We start from the raw sequence: 23134 nt of genomic DNA on the forward strand, positions 1-23134 counted from the left end.
GAAAAGAGTGAAAACAATCTCCAAAATAAACTAGTTAAGGAAATTAAATGCTTAGATGTCAGCAAAAAATAAACAAATCGTACTAGGAAAACTGAAGATACGACACAGTAAAAGCAAAAAACCAACAATTCAAAACAGTTCAAATGAGATAAAGGAATTGAAACAATTAATTCAGAATGTTCAAACAGACATGGAAAATCTCATCAAAAATCAAATCAACAAACTGAGGGAGGACATAAAGAATGTAAGGGACAAGGAAAAAGAAGAAATCGAAAATTTGAAAAAAACAAGTCACAGAACTTAGGGAACGAAAGTCACAGCAGAAGATTTTTTTTATCTCTTGATAAAAGAAATCAATACTAGATTTCAAGAGGCAGAAGATAGGATTAGTGAACTGGAGGACTGGACAACTGAAATCTGACAAGCAAAAGAAAACATAGGGAAAAGAATGGAAAAATATGAGCAGGGACTCAGGAAACTGCATGACAACATGAAGTGCATGAATATATGTGTTGTGGGTGTTCCAGAAGGACAAGAGAAGGGAAAAGGAGGAGAAAAACTAATGGAGGAAATTATCACTGAAAATTTCCCAACTATTATGAAAGACTTAAAATTATAGATTCAAGTAGTGTCGTGTACCCAAAACAAAATAGATTCAAATAGATGCATTCCAAGATGTTAACTAATCAAAATTTGTCAGATGTCCAAAGAAAGAGAGAATTTTGAAAGCAGCAAGAGAAACGCTATCCATCACATATAAGGGAAGCCCAATAAGACTATGTGCAGAATTCTCAGCAGAAACCATGGAGGCAAGAAGACAGTGCTATGATATATTTAAGATTCTAAAAGAGAAAAACTGCCAAGAATTCTATACCCAGCAAAACTGTCCTTCAAAAATGAAGGGGATATTAAAACATTTTCCAACAAAAAAAATCACAGAGAATTTGTGACCAAGCGACCAGCTCTGCAAGAAATACTAAAGGGAGCACTAGAGACAGATAGGAAAAGACAAGGAGAGAGAGAGGTGTGGAGAAGAGTGTAGAAATGAAGACTATCAGCAAAGGTAAAAAGAGGAAAAATTAGATATGACATATAAAATCCAAAAGGCAAAATGGCAGAAGTACTGCCCTTACAGTAATAACACTAAGTGTTAATGGATTAAACTCCTCAATCAAAAGACACAGACTGGCAGAATGGATTAAAAAATAGGACCCATCTATAGGCTGTCTACAGGAGACACATTTTAGACCCAAGGACAAAGGTTAGAAGTGAAAAGCTGGGAAAAGATATTTCATGCAAACAACAGTCAGAAAAGAACAGGAGTAGCTATACTAATATCCAACAAATTAGACTTCAAATGTAAAACAACTAAGAGACAAAGCAGGACTGTATGTATTAATAAAAGGAACAACTGAACAAAAAGACATAATCATAAATATTTATGCACCAAACCAGAGTGCTCCAAAATACATGAGACAAACACTGAAACCACTGAAAAGAGAACTAGACACATCTACCATAATAGTTGGAGACTTCAATTTCCTGCTCTCATCAATGGATAGAACAGAATATCTAGACAGAGAATCAATAAAGAAACAATTTGAAAAATACAATAGACAAACTAGACTTAACAGACATTTATAGAACATTGCACCCCACAATAACAGGATACATATTTTTCTCAAGTGCTCATGGATCATTCTCAAGGACAGACTAAAAATGCTGGGTCACAAAGCAAGTCTCAATAAATTTAAAAAGATTGAAATCATACAAAACACTTTCTCAGATTATAAAGGAATGAAGATGGAAATCAATAACAGGCAGAGGATTAGAAAATTCATAAATATATGGAGGCTCGACAACACACTCTTAAACAATCTTTCTTCAAGGAAGAAATTACAAGAAAAATCAGTAAATATCTTGAGGTAAATGAAAATGAAAACACAACATATGAAAATATATGGGATGCAGCAAAGGCCGTGCTAAAAGGGAAATTTATTGCCTTAAATGTCTGTATCAAAAAAGAAGAGCAAAAATCAAGAAATTAACAGTTCACATGGAAGAACTAGAGAAAGAACAGCAAACTAACCCCAAAACACACAAAAAGTAAGAAATGAAGACTACAGCAGAAATAAATGAAATTGAGACCATGAAAACAATCTAGAAAATCAACAAAATCACAAGTTTGTTCTATGAGAAAAATCAATAAAATTAATAGACTCTTAGAAAGGTTGAGAAGAGAGAGGATGCAAATGAATAAAATCTGAAATGGAAGAGGAGACATAACCACTGACCCCACAGAAATAAAAGAGGTAATGAGAGGATACTATGAACAACTTTATGCTAATAAACCAGACAACATAGATGAAATGGACAACTTCTTAGAAAGGTATGAACAACTGAAATTGACTCAAGAAGAAACAGATGACCTCAACAAACCAATCACAAGAAAAGAAACTGAATCAGTCACTAAGAAGCTCCCAAAAGAGAAGTCCAGGACCAGATGTGGCTTCACATGTAAATTCTACCAAACATTCAAGAAAGGATTAGTACCAATCTTGCTCAAACTCTTCAAAAAAATTGAAGAGGAGGGAAGGCTAACTTTTTCTATGAAGCCAACATCACCCTCATACCAAAGTCAGACAAAGATACTACAAGAAAAGAATATTACAGACCAATCTCTCTAATGAATATAGATGTAAAAATCATCAACAAAATTCTTGCAAATCGAATCCAGCAGCACATTAAAAGAATTATACACCATGACCAAGCAGGATTATCCCAGGTATGCAAGGATGGTTCAACATAAGAAAATCAATCAATATAATACACCATATCAGCAAATCAAAGTAGAAAAACCACATGGTCATCTCAATTGATGCAGAAAAGGCATCTGACGAGATTCAACATTCTTTCTTGTTGGAAACACTTCAAAGGATATGAATTGAAGGGAAATTCCTCAATATGATAAAGGGAATATATGAAAAACCCACAGTTAACATCATTCTCAATGGGGAAAAACTGAGAGCTTTCCCCCTAAGATCAGGAATAAGACAAGGATGTCCACTGTCAACACTGTTATTCAACACTGTGGTGGAAGTTCTAACCAGAGCAATTACACAAGAAAAAAAAACGCAAGGCATCAAAATTGCAAAAGAAGAAAAACTCTCACTGTTTGCAGATGATATGATACTGTATCTCGAAAACCCCGAAAAATCCACAGCAAAACTACCAGAACTAATAAATGAGCACAGCAAAGTGGCAGGTTACAAGATCAACACTCAAAAATCTGTAGTGTTTCTAAACACTAGCAGTGAACAATCTAAGAGGGAAATCAAGAAAAAATTTCCATTTGCAATTGCAACCAAAAGAATAAAATATTTAGGAATAAGTTATACTAAAGATACAAAAGACTTACACAAAGGAAATTATAAGAAATTGCTAAAAGAAATCACAGAAGACCTAAACAAATGTAAGGGCAAATCATGTTCATGGATTGGAAGACTAAATATAGTTAAGATGTCAATTCTACCTAAATTGATTTATAGATTCAATGCAATACCAATTAAAATCCCAAAAACTTACTTTGGAGAAATAGAAAAACCAATAACCAAATTCATCTGGAAGGGCACAGTGCCCCAAACAGCTAAAAATATCCTGAGGAAAAAAAAAATGAAGTCAGAGGTCTCACACTACCTGACTTGAAGGTGTATTTGCAAAGCTACAGTGGTTAAAACAGTATGGTACTGGCATAAAGATAGATACACTAACCAATGGAATAGAACAGTGTTCAGATATAGACCCTCTCATCTATGGACAATTGATCTTCGATAAGGCACTTATGCCAACTCACCTGAAACAGAACAGTCTCTTCAATAAATGGTGCTTGGAGAACTGGATATCTACATGCAAAAGAATGAAAGAGGACCCACATCTCACACCCTATACAAAAATTAACTCAAAATGGATCAAAGACCTAAATATTAGCTCTAAGACCATAAACCTTTTAGAAGAAACTGTAGGGAATTATCTTATAAACAAACTGTGGTATATACGTATGATGGACTATTAGGCAGCTGTAAGACAGAATGAAGTCATGAAGCAAGTAACAATGTGGATGAACCTTGAGGACATCAATGCTGCATGAAACTAGCCAGAAACAAAAGGATAAATATTGTATGGTCTCATTAATATGAATTAAAATTAACAAGCAAACTTGGAGAATTGAAATTAAGAACACAGGTTATCAGGAGATACAGACTGGGCAATTGGTGCTGAAAGAATCAAGATTGTGCAACAGGACTGATTATAAAAGTTCAAAACTGGATTATCACAATACTACCTGATTGCAACACAATATAAGTACTGAAAGAAGTTGTATGAAAAAGGGAGATGGGCTGGGGGCACATATAAAACCAGAAAGAAAGATAAAGGATAAATACCGAAGCAGTGCAATTTAAGAATTCCTTGAGTGGACAATGATGGTGATTAAACGAACAAATAAAAAATGTTTTCGCATGAGTGAGAACAAATGACTGTCGATATTGCACGGTGTTGAAAATAGATGGTATGTTGGAAAAAGTACAGTCAATGCAAGCTAGGGTCTACAGTCAACATTAACATTGTAATATGCTTCCACTTAATGTAACAAAGGCATTATTCCAAAACTAATTATCAACAGCCAGAGGGCAAGTTGAAGGGGTATGGATTCTTTGTGGAAGAAAAGGAAATGTCTTCAGATAGATTATGGTGGTGAAGTCATGTCTATATACTTAGGTTGGATTGTATGATGTGTGAATAAAGCTATTTAAAAATGAACAGAAAGAAATAAATGCTAGAGAAAAGTGGAGAAAGAAATGAACCTAAACACCGTCAGTAGAGAGACCAAGAGGTAGTCCTTTGGAGGGCAGTGTGCTGACTCCACTGGAGGCTACGGGTGGGGTCCTGAAATCCCACTGCTCAGTATATAACTGGAGGAAGACTGTGGGGACACAAATGGACATCTGCACACTGGGGTCTATGGCAGCAGTGTTCGCAATCCACAATGAACGGAGGTGGCCAAAGGGTACAACGACTGAGGAACAGAAGGGAGAACTATGGTTTACACATACAACAGACTGTATGTATGTTTACATATACAACTTCCAACTGGTTGTTAGAAGGAATGAAGTTGTGAGGCATACAACTAGATGAATGAACATTAAGGACTCTATGTTGAATGAAATGTGAGAAACAAAAAGACAAATATTACCATGCTTCACTCATATATAATATAAAACTTGGCGAACTGAAGTTGACAGCATGGGTTACCAGGTTGGGACCTATTGTAAAGGGCCCTATATTGTATGCTCTTACAGCAGTCATATATATATGTTCATGAGTTTTAACTGTTATTTCTAATTTCTGAGATACTAAACTGTTTATAACCTGGTCATTCCCAGAAACTCTGGGTATTTATGTAACACCTGAAAATCAGAATTAATTAAACTCTGAAGGTAGGAAAGTCAACAATAACCCATACAGGAACTGTTTAAAAAGTTGAAAAAGGGTTCTGACTTCAAGTAGAGACATGAATGAAGCTGATCTGAAGAGGACTAAGGTAAATCAGAATGTACGATAAAGGACATGCCCAGATTTTAAAACTTCAACTTGCATGTGAAACCAAAGGGAAAGAGGTTTATTTGCTGCAAATTCATATTTTGGGTAGCGCATTTTCTAATTTAACTTGTATGGTCGGTTTAGCTCAACACCATAATCAGTACATGGGATCTTGAATAGGGCATATGACCATGTTAGTGTGATGTCCCAATATATCCCATAGTAATCTGAGCAGAATAAAGATGTCATTTGCCCTTGGGGCACTGGGGAGGAGGAAGGAAATATTCAACTTCCTCATTCAGAGAATTTCTGATATTCTTGCAAGCAATGGAGACAATCAAATCAGTAAGCCAAGATGTTGATCTTGGGGTTTGCCCCTATGAATTGTATACCTACAAATGACAGGCTAAGCTTACTTAAATTAGGCCTAAGAGTCACCCCCAGAGAACTTCTTTTGTTGCTCAGATGTGGCCTCTCGCTCCAAGCTGACATGGCAAGTGAACTCACTGCCCTTCCCACTTACATGAGGCATGACTCCCAGGGGTGTAAATCTCCCTGGCAATGTGGGACAGAAATCTTGGGATAAGCCAGGACCCGGCATCAAGGGATTAAGAAAGCCTTCTTGACCAAAAGGGGGAAGAGAGAAATGAGACAAAATAAAGTTTCAGTGGCTAAGAGATTTCAAACAGATCTCAGATCTGACGGGTTATCCTGAAAGTTATTCTAATGCATAATATAGATATTCTTTTTTAGTTTATGGCATATTGGAGTGGCTAGAGGGAAGTACCTGAAACTGTTGAACTGTGTTCCAGTGGCCTTGATTCTTGAAGATAACTGTATAATGATATAGCTTTTGACCATGTGACTGTGAAAATCTTGTGTCTGATGCTCCTTTTATCTAGGGTACAGACAGATGAGTAAATAATATAGATAAAAAATTAACAAATAATAGGGGGGACAAAGGTTAAAATAAATTAGGCAGATGGAAATACCAGTGGTTAATGAAACGGAGGGATAAGAGATACGGTATGTATGATTTTTTTCTTTTTATTTCTTTTTCTTAAATGATGCTCCTTCCATTAATATCCAGCCAAACCATGATACAAATGCACCTCTGGCCAAGCAGGTACTCTGCTCAACCCAGAAAGGGGCTGCAGTGCTGCAGCTGTCCACTTTAGGGTGGTACCTGCATTATCATGCAGAAACATCTGTGGAACCAGGCCCAAGTTTTTTCTTCCTCAAATAAGGAACTCCCCAAGAGCCCAAAGCTCTGGGCTGTGAAAGAGAAGGTAATGTGGCAGGACTGGAGGCCATGGACATTTGGACCACTTCCTTATGTAACTTACTTGACCTGCTCAAATCCTTTTTTTTTTCTTTCATATTTTTACTGAGAAATCTTCACACACATACAGTTCATACAATCAATGATTCACAATATCATCACATAATAGTGCATTCATCACCATGATCATTTTTAGAACATTTGCCTCACTCCAGAAAAAGAAAGAAAAAAGAAAAAACTCATACATTCTACAACCCTTACCCTTCCCTCTCACTGACCACTAGTATTTCAATCTATCCAATTTTTAACACTTTACCCCCTGCCATTATTTATTTTTTATCTTTATTTTTTTTTCACATCTGTCCATATCCTAGATAAAAGGAACATAAGGCACAAGGTTTTCACAATCACGGGGTCACAATGTAAAAGTTAAATTTTTTTATCAATTTTTTTTTACAATCAATCTTTTTTTTAATCAATCTTTTTTTAACAATCATCTTCAAGAATCAAGGCTACTGGAACACAATTAAGTCTCAAGTACTTCCCTCTAGCCACTCCAATATACCATAAACTAAAAAGGGATATCTATATAATGCATAGGAATAACCCTTAGGATAACCTCTCAACTCCATTTGAAATCTCAGCCACTGAAACTTTACTTTGTCTCATTTCCCTCTTCCCCTATTTGGTCAAGAAGGCCTTCTCAACTCTTGATGCTGAGTCCCAGCTCATCCCAGGAGTCATGTTCTTCATTGCCAGGGAGATTTACACCCCGGGAATCACAGGGGGGAGGGCAGTGGTCAAGCCCTATTGGGAATATACCATTTCCATTTTATGATGGTAAGCTGCTGTGTATGCCTAACTTTATGGCTTGGTGGGTCAGACAACATTCAGTTCACGATAAGAAATCAGGTTTCATAGTAACTTGGGGCCCATGGTTAAGCATTCAGTCTCTACTAAGGCCCAGCAGCAGGGCAAAAGCTGTTCTTCAAAAGAAGAGTTGTTACCTGCAGAGAGGGCGATCAGGCTTTACTCCAAAATCCTAAGGGCCTGCATTGTGATTCTCCCACAGGCACCTGCCAAAGGCTCCAGACGGTATCTCTATTTGCATCTATACCTCTTAATTCCACAGAACTCTGTTAAGGTATCAAAAACAGTCATCCAGAGCCTTGCCTCTATAAGTGTACAATTAGCAAATTCAAATGGCTGTATTTTGCCTATCTCTATTGCCAACTCACACCATGGACTGTCAGTGCTATCTTGACTATTAGAAACAGGGTCATTAGTGCCTCTGAGTCTAACCAGAGTAGAAGGTCAATAGCAAAAATGCATTTTAAAGATTCTGTTTCTCAAGAACCACTCCTGGTTCCCAATTGTATTAGTCAGGGATATCTAGGGAAGTAACAGGAGGTGTCTGTAAATATGAGATTTTATAAAAGTGTCTCACGCAATTGTGAGAATGCACAAGTCCAAATTCCATAGGGCAGGATGCAAGCTGACAGCTCCAAGGAAGGTCTTAATGAATCCCCCGGAGAGGCAGGCTGGCTGAAGATTATCTCTTCTGATTTCACCTTTAGTCAGATAAATCTAAAAGCCTTCAGCTGATTAGATTATAACATTACTAATTGCAAGAGATATTCCCCTTGGCCAACTGCAGATGTAATCAGCCATGGATGCAATCAACATGCTGATGATTTAATAAAACCAGCCTTCTGGTTTACTATCCTGCCATAGAATGTCCTTAGAGTTATGGTCTGGCCAGTGTGCTTGCACTACCATCTGGCCAAGTTGACAGTGAAGCCAAACAGAACAGAGGGTCACAGGAACAAGTATGCCTATCTGACAGTTGTTTTGTTTGTTCATTTTTTAACAAAAAGACTTTTTTCCAAGTAGTAAGTTTGATGAGAACAAAAAACAACTAAATTAGTTGCCTCTTCTTTAACCAAAAAGCCCTTTCAAGAAGCCAGATGATGAAACTGGGTGAGGCTATATTAGGCCCGTCAGTGCCAGGGTCCCAAGAAGACTTGCATTTGTGTTTGAGAAAACCAATTGAATAGAAAAAGAAGGGGGAAGTCATTTCTCTGAGTCTCTACAGAGCAGATTTAAGGGATGGAGTTTAGATTCATTAAAATTGGCCTTTCTGAATAAAGTTCACTTAATATCAATAGTAGGTGTTCTAGTTTACTAGCTGCCGGAATGCAATATACCAGAAACAGAATGGCTTTTAAAAAGGGGTTATTTAATAAGTTTCTAATTTACAGTTCTAAGGCCAAGAAAATGTCCCAATTAAAATAAGTCTATAGATATGTCCAATCAAAGGCATCCAGGGAAAGATACCTTGGTTCAAAAAGGTCATTGAAGTTCAGGGTTTCTCTCTCAAGTGAGAAGGCACATGGCAAACACAGTCAGGGCTTCTCTCTCGTCTGGAAGGGCACATGGTGAGCATCTGCCAGCTTTCTCTCCTGGCTTCCTGTTTCATGAAGCTCCCCGGGAGGCGTTTTCCTTCTTCACCTCCAAGGCGCTGGCTGATGGACTCTCTGCTTCATGGTGCTGCAGCACTCTCTGTTCTCTCTGAATCTCCTTTCTCCAAAATGTTTCCTCTTTTATAGGACTCCAGAAGCTTATCATGACCCACCCAAATGGATGAAGACATATCACCTAATCCATCTTAACAATCACTCTTGATTTAATCATATCTCCAGGGAGATGATCTGATTATAGCTTCAAACATATAGTATTGAATAGGGATTATTCTGCCTTTATGAAATGGGATTTAGATTAAAACATGGCTTTTCTAGGGGACATACATCCTTTCAAACCAGCACAGCAGGCTTCTGGGATTTGCCTTTAGTATCATTTGTAGGCATTTAAAAGCTAGCAGGTTTTAAACAGACTAGTTTTCACATGTCTTTGTTGAGGCATCTCCCAGAATGTTAGGTATGGCTATTTCTATTTCTGTTACAGCAACCTGAATGTGCAATTTAGAAACCCAGCCAAGATATTTGGCTATGACTTTTTATAATCTAGAAGAAGCAATTTGTAAAATGGCCTTACAAAGTGCTGAATGAGCCTGTCTTTCTATCAAATAAGAAAATAAGAATAAAATAAACGACATTACACAAACAGGAACGCTGGGTTAAACCATGGACTATAATTATTAATACAATTATAAAAATGTGTTTTCATCAGTTGTAACAAATGCTCCAGACCAATGCAAGGTGTTAATAATAGGGTGATGCATGGGAATCCTGTATTTTATTCACGATTGTCCTATAAACCCACAACTTCTATACCAAAGAAAAAAAAATAGCTAGACAGAAGATCAATAAGGAAAAAGAAGACATGAATAATACTATAAACCAACTAGGCCTAATGAACATAAATGGAACACTTCACCCAAGGGCAACAGAATATATATTCTTCTCAAGGGTACAGGAATCATTCTCCAGAATAGATCAACCCTTACGTCACAAAATAAGTCTCAATAAATACAAAGATACTGAAACATACAATTTATTTTATCTGACCACAATGGAATGAAGTTAAAATCAGTAATAGAGGGAGAAATGGAAAATTCACATATGTGGAAATTAAACCTCATACTCTTAATGAATGGGTTAAAGAGGAAATCATAATATTGAACTTAACAAATCTATAACCAAAAAATTAAGGTGGATTTATACAATGTCTCTGAAATGATAAGGATAAAATATATACCAAATGCTTTTCTATTCTGCCTCTCTTACTGGTGTTATGAGTTACCATCATGATATGAGATGGTACAAGACCAAAAAAACTTAGAGTCATAACTTAGAGACTCATGGTGTTTGTCAAAGTTTCCCTCTTTCATTTAGTCTTGGACTACTATATCGTTTGCATGCAAAAGTACAAGAAAATCTTCTAAATTTCTTTCAGGCAATGAAACTCCAAGGCTCCCTGTAACATTAACAAAACACGGCATTTTAAGGAGAGAGATAAAAAGATAAATGTTTGATCTGATAATTGTAAACACTGAAGTCACTTTCACATATGTTTAGTTCTAGCTCTATATTAAAAAACAAAAAACAAAAAACAACAACAAAAAAATCTCCATCCATGCTCTTCCCTGCTTTATGGACTTTCCCTCAGCCTGGAATGTCCTTCTCTTCCTTTATATACTAAATTCCTAATCATCATTCATAGGGAAAGGGAGTGAATTATAGCTTATCAGAGCCCAGGGAATGGGGGCAAATGAAGAAACAGTGGGTACAGTTTCTGTTTGAGGTAAGGAAAAAGTTTGGGTAATCGATATTGGTAATGTTAGCTTAATATTGTGAATGCAATTAACACCACTAAATTTTACACTTGGAAGTGAATAAAATGGAAACCCTGAGTTGTATATGTTACTTCAATGAAAAGTAAAAAAAAATCCAAACAATCCATTAGTGTTCAAAGGTTTTCCTTAATAAAGTCTCCCCTGACTTGCACAGTAGGTCAAATACTCTGATACAGTCTTTCATCAACCATACTTAATGCAACTATAATTAAATACGCAGTAGTATAATTAACTATTTAAAGTTTGGATTATCCCATAGAACGTAGGTAAAAGAAGCGCAAAGCCTTTTTTCCTTTTTTTACTGTTTCATCCTTGGTATCTAGCATGGCACTTTGCACACAGCAAGTACTCAAAAAATGTTCTTTATAATACAGAACTGTTCAGCTATACAATAAAGGAAGATAGAAGGGAGGGAGAGGAGAAGACAGTGAGGAAGACAGAATAAGGAAGGAAGGAATCTGTTCACGCATTCAGAGATTTGCCAAAGGTTTATTATACGACAGTTTCTGTACTGGTTGTTGCTCATGAAGGAAGGTACTCTAATATTTTTACTTAACATTTAACTAATTGAACTTTAGTCCAGATACTGCTAATTTCTAATTACATTAAAATACTTGACTGGAATTATTCAGGGATTACATTTCGATGATGAAAACCAAAAAGTAAAACAAACCAAAAACCTAATACCCTATCAAAAGAATGAATAAATTAATACAATGTTTAGGTAAGAGCTTTGTGGCTATTAAAACTTAGTAATTAGAAAATTTTATTTAAGATTCATCCACAGTTCATTTACTTTAATATATAAATTATGATATGACTGTTTTACTTTACTTCGAAATAGTTTTTAAGTTAGTAGTCTCTTCTATTCTGAGATTCAATCCAGAAACATAAATATCTCATGACATGAAAAGTATACACACATTTTAAGCAATCCTTTAGTAGTTGACTATATACTACCTAATTGATGAAGAATTTACTCTTAAATAAGCTCCCACATTAGATAAAATATTTTCAGTAAATGAAAAGAACATACTTGCCCACAGTTACGTGAAAATTCCCTGCTACTTTATTAACATATAGGTGACCACGAATTCTGCATGCATCTGGAGGCTGTGATGAGTCATCCTCCCTGTTACAACCAGATATATGAAGATTATTTAAAGCATGATCAATTATAGTCATTATTTTATGAAGAAAATCTCATAGAGGGGGAAAAAAATTCCTCTAGATCAATTTTTAGGTAATGTTCGTAACTGTGAAAAGAGAAGAACAGTTTCCTGAAAACTGAAAACTATACATTTATAAAAATCACAACTAGAAAATGGAAACATTTACATAATTATTACTTATCTATTACATTTACACAAATCTAAAGTCCATGTTCTTCAGATCTAACCAAAGGACCAAAATATGCATCTCACCTTGGTGGAAGTGCTGTTGGTGGACTTTTAAAAGCACTTTTAAATATCACATCTTGAAGAGAATGCTCTTCTTGGAGCCTACTCTGAATCAGCTGCAGCATCCTAAATACAACCAAAAAAACCACAGTTTAGGAAGTATAGTAAGGCATGCAAAGAAAGCCAATCATTAAAAAATAACAATGGTAAGCAGATTTGGCTAAGTCATACATTAATTATTATAGGGATTACCAATCTTTCTAAAACAAAGTACTGAGTTTTCTTTGATAATTTTCTTGAAAGTAGGGAAAGGGAGATATGGTGGCTAGAGATCTAAGAGCTGGGCTTCATGAGCCTGTCTGATCCCATCAATAATGACTCATTAACAAGGAGGTTCTACACAACTGGACATCTTAATACATCATTCATGTGTACAACCAGCATTTAGAAAACTCTTAATTTCTCTAAGGCATAAATTAAGTATTAGAAGTAAAAAGAATAAAACAAATAAGGGGCTATACAATGGATTTGAAGTGAAAGATTATTGGGGTATAACCCATACCAAACGCACCTATCTCATTACAAATCAGGCCACAGAGTCATTCAATATTACTAGTGGTCCTCTTTTCTAAGAAAGCTAAAAACTTACTCTAAGACAATTCCATCTTAAAATATTATCCTCTACTTATAATTTTTGAAAATAATAAAGCATAAAATTATAGAGAACAAAGTATACATTTGAGAACCAATATTAGACTTTTATTTTAAAATACGTACAGTACACAAAGAACCAGTTGCTTGAAGACTTTTTTTTTTTACAAAATTCTTATTTTCATAGTGACTTATGAAATTATTAATTACAAACAAACAAACAAAAACCCAAGAATAAAAGTGTTTCCTCTTTCCAACACTTCTACCATCATTGGGACATGTTGTTTCCTGTATCCCATCATACATAACAATCACGGTGTAACTTTAATTGCAGTCTGATCTTACCTATTTTAAATCTATATCTTAAAATAATTAACATGCCCAGTCATCTGCAGAAAAGTTCTAACTCAGCAAGCATAAAAATTATAAACATGTAAAAAATGAAAACAAATGTAAATCTGATCATACTTCACACCCCTTGTAATAATTAAACAAACACTTTTTAGAACTGCATGTGAGAGATAAACTACTTAAGCACCATCCATTTAGAAGATAGCTAAGACAGGCTTATTCAAAATAACAAGTTATTTTTATTTTATAAATTCATTTCAAAGTAAATCTTAAATTTAGAAATGAAAAACAGAAACTATAAAGGCTATGTTCAGAGGAACAGATTTATTATTAAAGAAAAAGAAAGACCAACTGGGATCTTCAATATTTTATGATAGCAGAACAACAATGGAGAGAAAATTTAAATCTATTTTAGCAACTTGTAAAGGTAAAAAGCATTGTGTTGCACACAGTCAGAAACATGTCTGGCCTTGGGTGACCCTGGGACATTCAAGAACTACTTCAGAATATTTGTTCAGAAACAGTACATGAAAATGTAAGATGCTTCCAAGAAACCAGATCCCATCTTTATAGACTTATACTTCTAAAGGTGTGAAATATTTTGATGCAATGATAGCAAAATTTGTGAGCTCTCTAATTTTGTGTGCCTTTTCTTTCTAAAATTCAACTTTCATTGCTGGGCAGAGCACAGAGTCTGATGGCACTAAACTATACGTGCAGATAACTTTTGCCTCAACTATATCAACAAATACCCAAGCTAATATTCCATATATACAGATACATAGAAAACTTTATGATGATGGGAAACATCTATCACTTTTTTTTGCATGGGAAGACACTGGGAATCGAACCTGGGTCTCTGGCATGGCAGGAGAGAAATCTGCTTGCTGAGCCACAGTGGCCTGCCCGAAATGCCTATCATTTTAATAGTAAAAACAATTTTTGCTCCTACAAATTGCTAGTCTTGAACCCTTAAAAAAAACTGCAAATGAAATAAGAAATAATACTGTATTATTTCTATATTAAAGTATTTCATCTCTAGATGACCTTCTACTAAAAGAATTAAAAGCCTAGAGTACACCTAGTATTCAGTGCTCTTGTTCAACTATATTCAATTTTAACGTCATACTAAAATCTTCCAAACTGGTCAAGTCAAATTAAAATAGAGACAGACCTTTGAAATGTATTTAGAGACCAGGAGAAAAAATGGGTGACTTTTTTTAAAAAATAATAATCTTAAAGTGAGTAAAGCCTTTCTAAGAACAAGACAATGCCAGGAAGCCAAAAAGAAAAAAAAAAAAAGTTGTAATATATAGGAGGAAAAACACATATAATACCATAAAGGCTCATTTCCTTAATTTACAAATAGCTCTTAAAAATTAAGAAAATGATCAACAAGCACGTAAAATAGGAAAACCACATGAAAAGTTTCACAGAAAAGGAAACACAAATGGGGAAAAAACAATACAGGAAGATTTTTAATTGATTCATAAAGAAATGATAATTAAAACAAATGAAATAACATTTTTCACCCATCAAATTAACAAACATTAAAAAAAAAGGCTGGTTATATTCCTATCTTGGTGAGGTTGTACAGAAACACTGTCATACAATTTCGTAATAAAAGTGAAACAATAATTTGAAAGGATACATGGCACTAACAAAACTGACTTAAATATAGTTTGAAATAGAAATTCCATTTCCAGAAATTTTCTTTAAAAAAATATATTTACACAAATTACACAAAGAAATAGATTCAAGGATGTTCTATGACATCGCTTATAACATGAAAATCCCAGTAGCAGTTTATATGCCAATTGCTAAGAATGCAACTAAATAAACTACAGTCTGTACCCAGAATGGACTTTTTATGTACTGAAAAAGAAAGATATCAGGTTAGGCACAAAAATGCAAGTTAGAGAACAAATGTACAGAATGATCCATTTGGTTATTAGGAAACAGGTGTTTAAGTGTAGCTACAAACATACAGAAAATTTTACAAGCAGAGAAAATTTTAATATGGCTATACAAGAAACTTAACTCTGGTTATTAGTCACACAATGACACTAGATTTAGGAAATGAAGAGCAGACTTTTGCATTTTCATTAAATCCTTCCTATTCAAATACAATGTTTAATAATAATCATATTATTTTTATAATTAAAATTTAAACTAAATATATTTTTAAAAAACTAAAATTAATTTATGACCCAAACACACAAAAAAGAAAATTATGCATGAATTTCCTAAGATCTGCTATGATTTTTGAAACTGCAACGTACTATATTCTGCTAATATTCCACCCAAAGAAATGCCCAGAGAAATGTATTAATCTATGAATAGTTTACAACAGATAAAAGACCAAGTCCTTCCACAAGATATTTTTTATGGACCACAATACTCTGCTTACTTATTACCTCTGCCATTCTTTTTGTTGTGGTGAAAGATCAAATATTGCCTGAAATGAAGGAAAACATAATCACTAGCATTATCAAATTACCTTGGTTTTATATAACATTTTTAAAGAATTTTTCTTTCAACAAGAAACACAAATTTGGTGTCCTTAAAAATAAGTATTCAGCATTTACATTTATCTTTCGGAAGTCAAAACACTTAAACTGTATTTTATTCAAAAATAGCATAAAGGAATTTTACTAATTACAAATATTATCCTATTACAGTGCTCTATATTTTTAGGAATAGATCCAAGTAAGAAATCTATCATAGAAACAAAATGATGTCTCAGGACTTAAAACCATCTAAATGATGCTAGCATGAAACCCAAAAGTCTTTAAGAAAAAGAAAAGAAAATTGAAAAATAGATCTATAGCTTTAAGTATAATACCCAAGCATCCAAGGTCCATATTCTTGCTGGAAAAATACCATGATGAAATGGACAATTTTTAAAAGAAGTTTGAAAGTACTTAATGTTGCTGTAATTTTCAAATAAATTAATCACAAAGATGTCAAGAAATTTTATCCAGGCACCATTCATATCAACTCAAATTCAGACTGTGCTTATAGAATCAGAGAAATGTGCAAGCTTCTCATGGTTTGTGGCAATACATACAACTCAATTTTGTAAGAAAAAGCCAATATATATCAGAGTATATGACTTCTACTTTTTAAAGTATTGTTCTACACAATGATATCATAACCCACTATTCTCTCAACTAACCTTTGTTCTCCAATCAAACTGGAAGATTCCTTCATACTACCAAACAGTTCTACCTCTGTGATTATAACAACCTAAACGCTGCCTTCCTATAACTATGATCCTCAGGTCTACCTAAATTCTATATATCTGCATAGTCCAAATTTAATTTCCCCCATCATTCTGATGTTTGCTTTGATTATTCTTCCTGCTGAAGTTGTCTGTAACATACTTTCCAACCATTTTCACATCACAGCATGTAGAGAGAATGCTAACATCTGCACAGTATACCATTGCAATATACAAGACTTGAACCTGATCCCTGGTTATATTGTAAGTAAAATAATGACAATAAAGACTGCAGACTTTCCCCTGAATTCCCCAAGCTGCTTAGGTATAGTGCTTAGGACAAGGCTGTGAAGGAACTACTGAGTACTTACTTAGCAATAGGTACTATGCTACTTAATTCATTACCTCAAACTTCAAACAGCTTTGTTAATTTTTTATTTTTCTCCCCTATTTGAATATAATGAAACAGGAACTCAGTTTAAAATCTTAACCACATCACAGACAGAAAGGTCAAGATACAAACCCAGCTCTGTCAGGTTCCAAAGGCAAGAAATTTCTTCAATGAAATGAGCGTCCAGGAAACAATAAGCCATTTGCTATATATATAAATATATATATATTTTTTACATGGGCAGGCACCAGGAATTGAACCCGTAAATCATTTGCTTTAGAGACTTAAAACTTAACTTCTCTAGATAAATTTCGTAAATTACAAACTCCACCAAAATGACAATACATTAATGAAGGGAAAAAAAGATTTAACATCAAGATAAAGAAAGCAGAAGAAGAAACATGAGCAGACCAAGAATTTCAATAACTCAGGTGTGGAACATGAAAGAATATGCATGAGTACGGCAACAAATTAGATAACCTAGATGAGATAGATAAATTCTTAGAAACATACAAATCGCCTTAAATGACTCAAGAAGAAATAATAACAAGAAATTGAATCAGTAATCAAAACTTCCCAATAAAGCAAAGTTCAAAACCACCTGACTTCACTGGTGAACTCTACCAAACATTTAGAGGACAATAAAATATAATGCAAATAGTTTTCAAACTCTTCCAAAGAACTGAAGAGGAGAAAACACTTCCTAACACATTCTGTGAGGCCAGCATTAACTTGATACCAAAGACAGATAAAGACACCACAAGAAAACAATAGACGAGCATCCCTTAATAATAAAGATGGAAAAATGCTCAATACAATAATAACGAACTATTTCTAAAAGCACAGTGAGAAGACTGTATACCACAATCAAGTGGAATTTGTCCCAGGGATGCAAAGTTATTCAACATAAGAAAATAAGTCAATATAATACACTATATTAATAAAATAAAGGGAGAAAAGATGCATGATCATCTCAATTCAAGGACTAAAAGCCAAATGACAAAATCCTGGCACCCCTTCATGATACAAACACTCAGAAAAGTAGAAACAGAAGGAACTTCCTCCAAATGATAAAGACCATTTATGAAAAATAACCTAAATCATACTCAGTTGTGAAAAACAGAAAGTTTTCTCCATAAGATTGGGAATAAGACAAAGATGTTCACTGTTACCACTGTTATTCAACATTGTACTGGAAGTTCTAGCCAGAGCAATTAAACAAGAGAAAGAAATAGAAGGCATTCAAATCTGTATTAGTTAAGGTTCTCTAGAGAAACAGAATCAACTGGAAATATTCGTAAATATAAAATTCATAAAAGTGTCTCATATAAACATGGGAACGCAGGGTCCAAAATCTGTAGGGCAAGCTGTGAAACAGAATTCCGATGGAGAGTCTGCATGAACTCTACAGGACAGGCTTGACAGCCTAAGCAGGAAGAGAACCTGTCTCCTCTGAATCCTCTTTAAAAGGCTTGCAGTGATTAGGTTAAGTCACCACTCATTAAATAGGGCACTCACCTTGGATGATTACAAATGGAATCAGATATGGATGTGGTTGAAGTGATCATGATTTAATTCTATGAAATGTCCTCATAGCAAAAGACAGGCCAGTACTTGTCCAATCAAACAGGTACCACCCCTTGGCCAAGTTGACACATGAACCTGACCATGAAAGTCCACTACTTGCCAGCTTGGCAGCTATACACATCACCTGAAACCATACCTAAATTCTAAATGGAAAACAATAAGACGCATTTTTTTTTTGTCACCTAACAATATTCAACTGTCCTACATATAACCAGAAACATATTAAATTTCTCCTATAGAATAGGGTGCAAGTCCTTAGGTAATACTCATTCTTTTTTTTTTTAAATTTATTTATTAATTTAAAAAATTAACAAATGAAATAAAAATTAACAAAGATAATCAGTAATTCACAATATCATCACTTAGTTGCATATTCATCACTTCTTAAAACATTTGCATCCATTCAGAAAAAGAAATAAAAAGACAATAGAAAAATAAAACGAAAACAGAAAAAAAAAATTATACCTACCATACCCCTTACCCCTTCGCTTTCACTGATCACTAGAATTTCAAACTAAATTTATTTTAACATTTGTTCCCCCTATTCATTTTTACTCCATATATTCTACTCATCTGTTGACAAAATAGATAAAAGGAGCATCAGATACCAGGTTTTCACAATCACACAGTCACATTGTGAAAGCTATATCATTATTCAATCATCTTCAAGAAACATGGCTACTGGAACACAGCTCTACATTTTCAGGCAGTTCCCTCCAGCCTCTCCTTTACATCTTGAATAACAAGGTGATATTTACTCAATGCATAAGAATAACCTCCAGGATAACCTCTCGACTCTGTTTGGAATCTCTCAGCCATTGACACTTTGTCTCATTTCACTCTTTCCCCTTTTGGTCGAGAAGGTTTTCTCAATCCCTTGATGCTAAGTCCCAGCTCATTCTAGGGTTTTTCTCAATCCCTTGATGCTGAGTCTCAGCTCATTCTAGGATTTCTGTCCCATGTTGCCAGGAAGGTCCACACCCCTGGGAGTCATGTCCCACGTAGACAGGGGGAGGGTGGTGAGACTGCTTGTTGTGTTGGCTGGAGAGAGAGGCCACATCTGAGCAATAAAAGAGGCTCTCTTGGGGGTGACTCTTAGGTCTAAATTTTAAGTAGACTTGACCTATCCTTTGTGGGGTTAAGTTTCATATGAACAAACCCCAAGACTGGGGGCTCAGCCTATAGCTTTGGTTGTCCACACTGCTTGTGAGAATATCAAGAATTCAACTTGGGGAAGCTGAATTTCTTCCCATTCTCTCCATTCCCCAAAGGGGGCTTGCAAATACTTTTCCACTCACTGATCGAATCACTCTGGGATTCATCAGGGCACCACTCTGGGCAAACCAACAAAATCTCATGTCCTACCTGAGATTCCAAGTACTTATGGTGTTCAATCAAACTATCTACATAAGTTACATTAGAAAATGCACTAGTCAAAATATAAATTTTGTAACAAATAAACATTTTTTGCTTTAGTCTCACATATAAGGTGACATTTTAAAGTATTAATTATCATCTATTTTCAGCACCCTGCAGTAATGACATTCCTTTGTTCTTCCTCACGCAAGAACATTTTTAAAATTTGTACATTTAGTCTCTATTATTATACACTCTAGGCATTCCTAGATTATACCATTTCAATCTTTAACATCTTTCTTTCTTTCTGATTTCATTTATGCCCCCAGTCCTTCTCCCTCTATCATTCTCACATGAGCTTCATTCAGTGCTTTAACAAAATTATATTACAGTTAGGTAGTATTGTGCTGTCCATTTCTGGGTTTTTACATTCAGTCCTGCTGCACAGTCTGTATCCCTTCAGCTACAATTACCCAATGTCTTACCCTATTTCTATCTCCTGATGGTCTCTATTACCAACGAAATATTCCAAGTTTATTCACTAATGTCAGTTCATATCAGTGAGACCATACAGTATTGGTCCTTTTGTTTCTGGCTAATCTCACTCAGCATAATGTCCTAAAGGTCCATCCTTGTTGTTACATACTTCATAACTTTATTCTGTGTTAAAGTTGCATAATATTCCATCATATGTATATACCACAGTTTGTTTAGCCACTCGTCTGTTGATGGACATTTTGGCTGTTTCCATCTCTTTGCAATTGTAAATAATGCTGCTATAAACATTGGTGTACAAATGTCTGTTTGTGTCTTTGCCCTTATGTCCTTTGAGTAGATACCTAGCAATGGTATTGCCAGGTCATATGGCAATTCTATATTCAACTTTTTGAGGAACCACCAAACTGCCTTCCACAGCGGTTGCACCATTTGACATTCCCACCAACAGTGGATCAGTGTGCCTCTTTCTCCATATCCTCTCCAGCACTTGTCATTTTCTGTTTTGTTGATAATGGCCATTCTGGTAGGTGTGAGATGATATCTCATTGTGGTTTTGATTTGCATTTCTCTAATGGCCAGGGAAGTTGAGCATCTCAATATTCATTCTTAAACTTGATCTCTTATAACTTAAATAGTATAACAGGAACAAAACAGCATTACAGTCCTCTTTTCTGTAACTGATCATGTGGTAGTAGTTTACCTTCTTCCACTACCCATTCCATGTTCCCTTTACTTCAGCTCACTGTGGTTCTTTGACTCATGGGGTGACCCAAACCTTCATCCCAGTAGTTTCAGAGCCATTGGTAGTCAAGTCAGGATTGTTGTTGCAGTTTTCCATTCATTTTAATGACAGGGCATGGTAATACTAAAAGACGCCTTAGTGGGTCCCCTCTATTCCAGAAAAACTCTTCCTTACCTCCACTGTGAAACTACAGCCCTATTTTCCCCCGATAGTCAGGGTCAATCACCTTAGCCAGTAATGTAATCCCCTCATGGCTTGTTGATCCAGAGGCATGAGCAGCCCAAAGTGACCAGGTAGCAGTCTTAGATTCCAATTCAGTGGAATCATTGTTGCTTCTCTTGGTGGAAGCACTCCCCCTTTTGGAACTAAAACCTGTAGATCAGCAGAGCTCAGGCTTGTGCGGACAGGAAGCAAAAATTTTCCTAGTGGATCACTAGGGGTAATAGTGAGTGGTGTCACTCCCATTTCCACCACTTGGTTCCTGGACCCATGGATCCTGGCTATGGGAGAAACAGCACCATACAGTGGATGCTGATTCAGAGCACACTCAGCTTCCTGGAGAACATTATCTGAGCTCTTCAAGGTATTGCCACCTAATTGGAAACATAATTGAGTTTTCAAAAGGTCATTCAGCCTTTCTATCAATCCAGCTGCTGCTGGATGATGGGGAACATGGTAAGACCAGATAATTCCATGAACATGTGCCCATTCCCAAACCTGCTGTGAAGTGTGTTCCCTGATCAGAAGCAATGCTGTGTGGAATACCATGACGATAGATAAGGCATTCTGTAAGCCCACGGATGGTAGTTTTGGCAGCATTGTGTGCAGGGAAAACAAACCCATATTCAGAGTATGTGTCTATTCCAGTTAGAACAAACTGCTGCTCCTTCCATGAAGGGAGTGTTCCAATGAAATCAACCTGCCACCATGTAGCTGGCTGATCACCTCAGGGAATGGTGCCATATCAGGGCTGAGTGTGGATCTTTGCTGCTGGCAGACTGGGTACTCAGCAGTGGCTTAGCCAGGTCAGCCTTGTTGAGAGGAAGTCCTTGTTGCTGAGCCCATGCATAATCTCTATTCCTACCATCATGACCACTTTGTTCATGAGCCCATTGGGCAATGACAAGAGTTGCTGGGGAAAGAGGCTGACTGGTATCCACAGAACGGGTCATCTTATCCACTCGATTATTAAAACCTTCCTCTGCTGAAGGCATCCTCTGGTGCACATTCACATGGGACACAAATATCTTCATGTTTTTATAGCCAACTCAGAAAGGTCTATCCGCATACCTCTTCCCAGACCTCTGTCACCAATTTTCCAATTATTTTCTTTCCAAGTCCCTGACCATCCAACCAAACAATTAGCAACAACAGCCCATGAGTCAGTAAACAAACACACCTCTGGCCAGTTCTTCCAAGCAAAATGAACAACCAAGTGCACTGCTCAAAATTCTGCCCACTGGGAGGATTTCCCCTCACCACTGTCCTTCAAGGACACCCCAGAAAGGGGTTGTAGTGTTGCAGCTGTCCACTTTCAGGTGGTACCTGCATATGGTGCTGAATCATCTATAAACCAGGCCCGAGTTTTCTCTTCCTTAGTCAATTCACTGTAAGGAACTCCCCAAGAGGCCACAGCTCTGGTCTGGGGAAGAGAAGGTAATGTGGCAGGAGAGGGAACCATGGGCATTTGGGCCACTTCTTCAGGTAATTCACATGTGCCTTCAGGACCTGCTCTGGTCA

The 23134-nt window shown here is 35.9% G+C and overlaps 1 protein-coding gene across 4 annotated transcripts in view; it reads right to left on the bottom strand.

Moving 5' to 3' along the window:
* ERGIC2 (ERGIC and golgi 2) overlaps positions 1–23134 on the bottom strand; it is an 88185-nt gene that overhangs the window by 30360 nt on the left and 34691 nt on the right. For all 4 annotated transcript variants that reach the window (XR_013179618.1, XR_013179619.1, XM_077170428.1 and 1 more), the window contains exons 6-8: positions 16015–16055; positions 12620–12721; positions 12232–12327 (exon numbers count right to left, since the gene is read on the bottom strand). Coding sequence is in view for 2 of the 4 variants with exons in the window: in XM_077170428.1 (XP_077026543.1) it covers positions 12232–12327; positions 12620–12721; positions 16015–16055 (239 nt within the window). In the remaining 2 variants the exon portion in view is untranslated. The remainder of the gene's footprint in view (positions 1–12231; positions 12328–12619; positions 12722–16014; positions 16056–23134) is intronic.

Source organism: Tamandua tetradactyla, chromosome 7 (genome assembly GCF_023851605.1).
Source record: "Tamandua tetradactyla isolate mTamTet1 chromosome 7, mTamTet1.pri, whole genome shotgun sequence".
NCBI classification, from domain to species: Eukaryota; Metazoa; Chordata; class Mammalia; order Pilosa; family Myrmecophagidae; genus Tamandua; species Tamandua tetradactyla.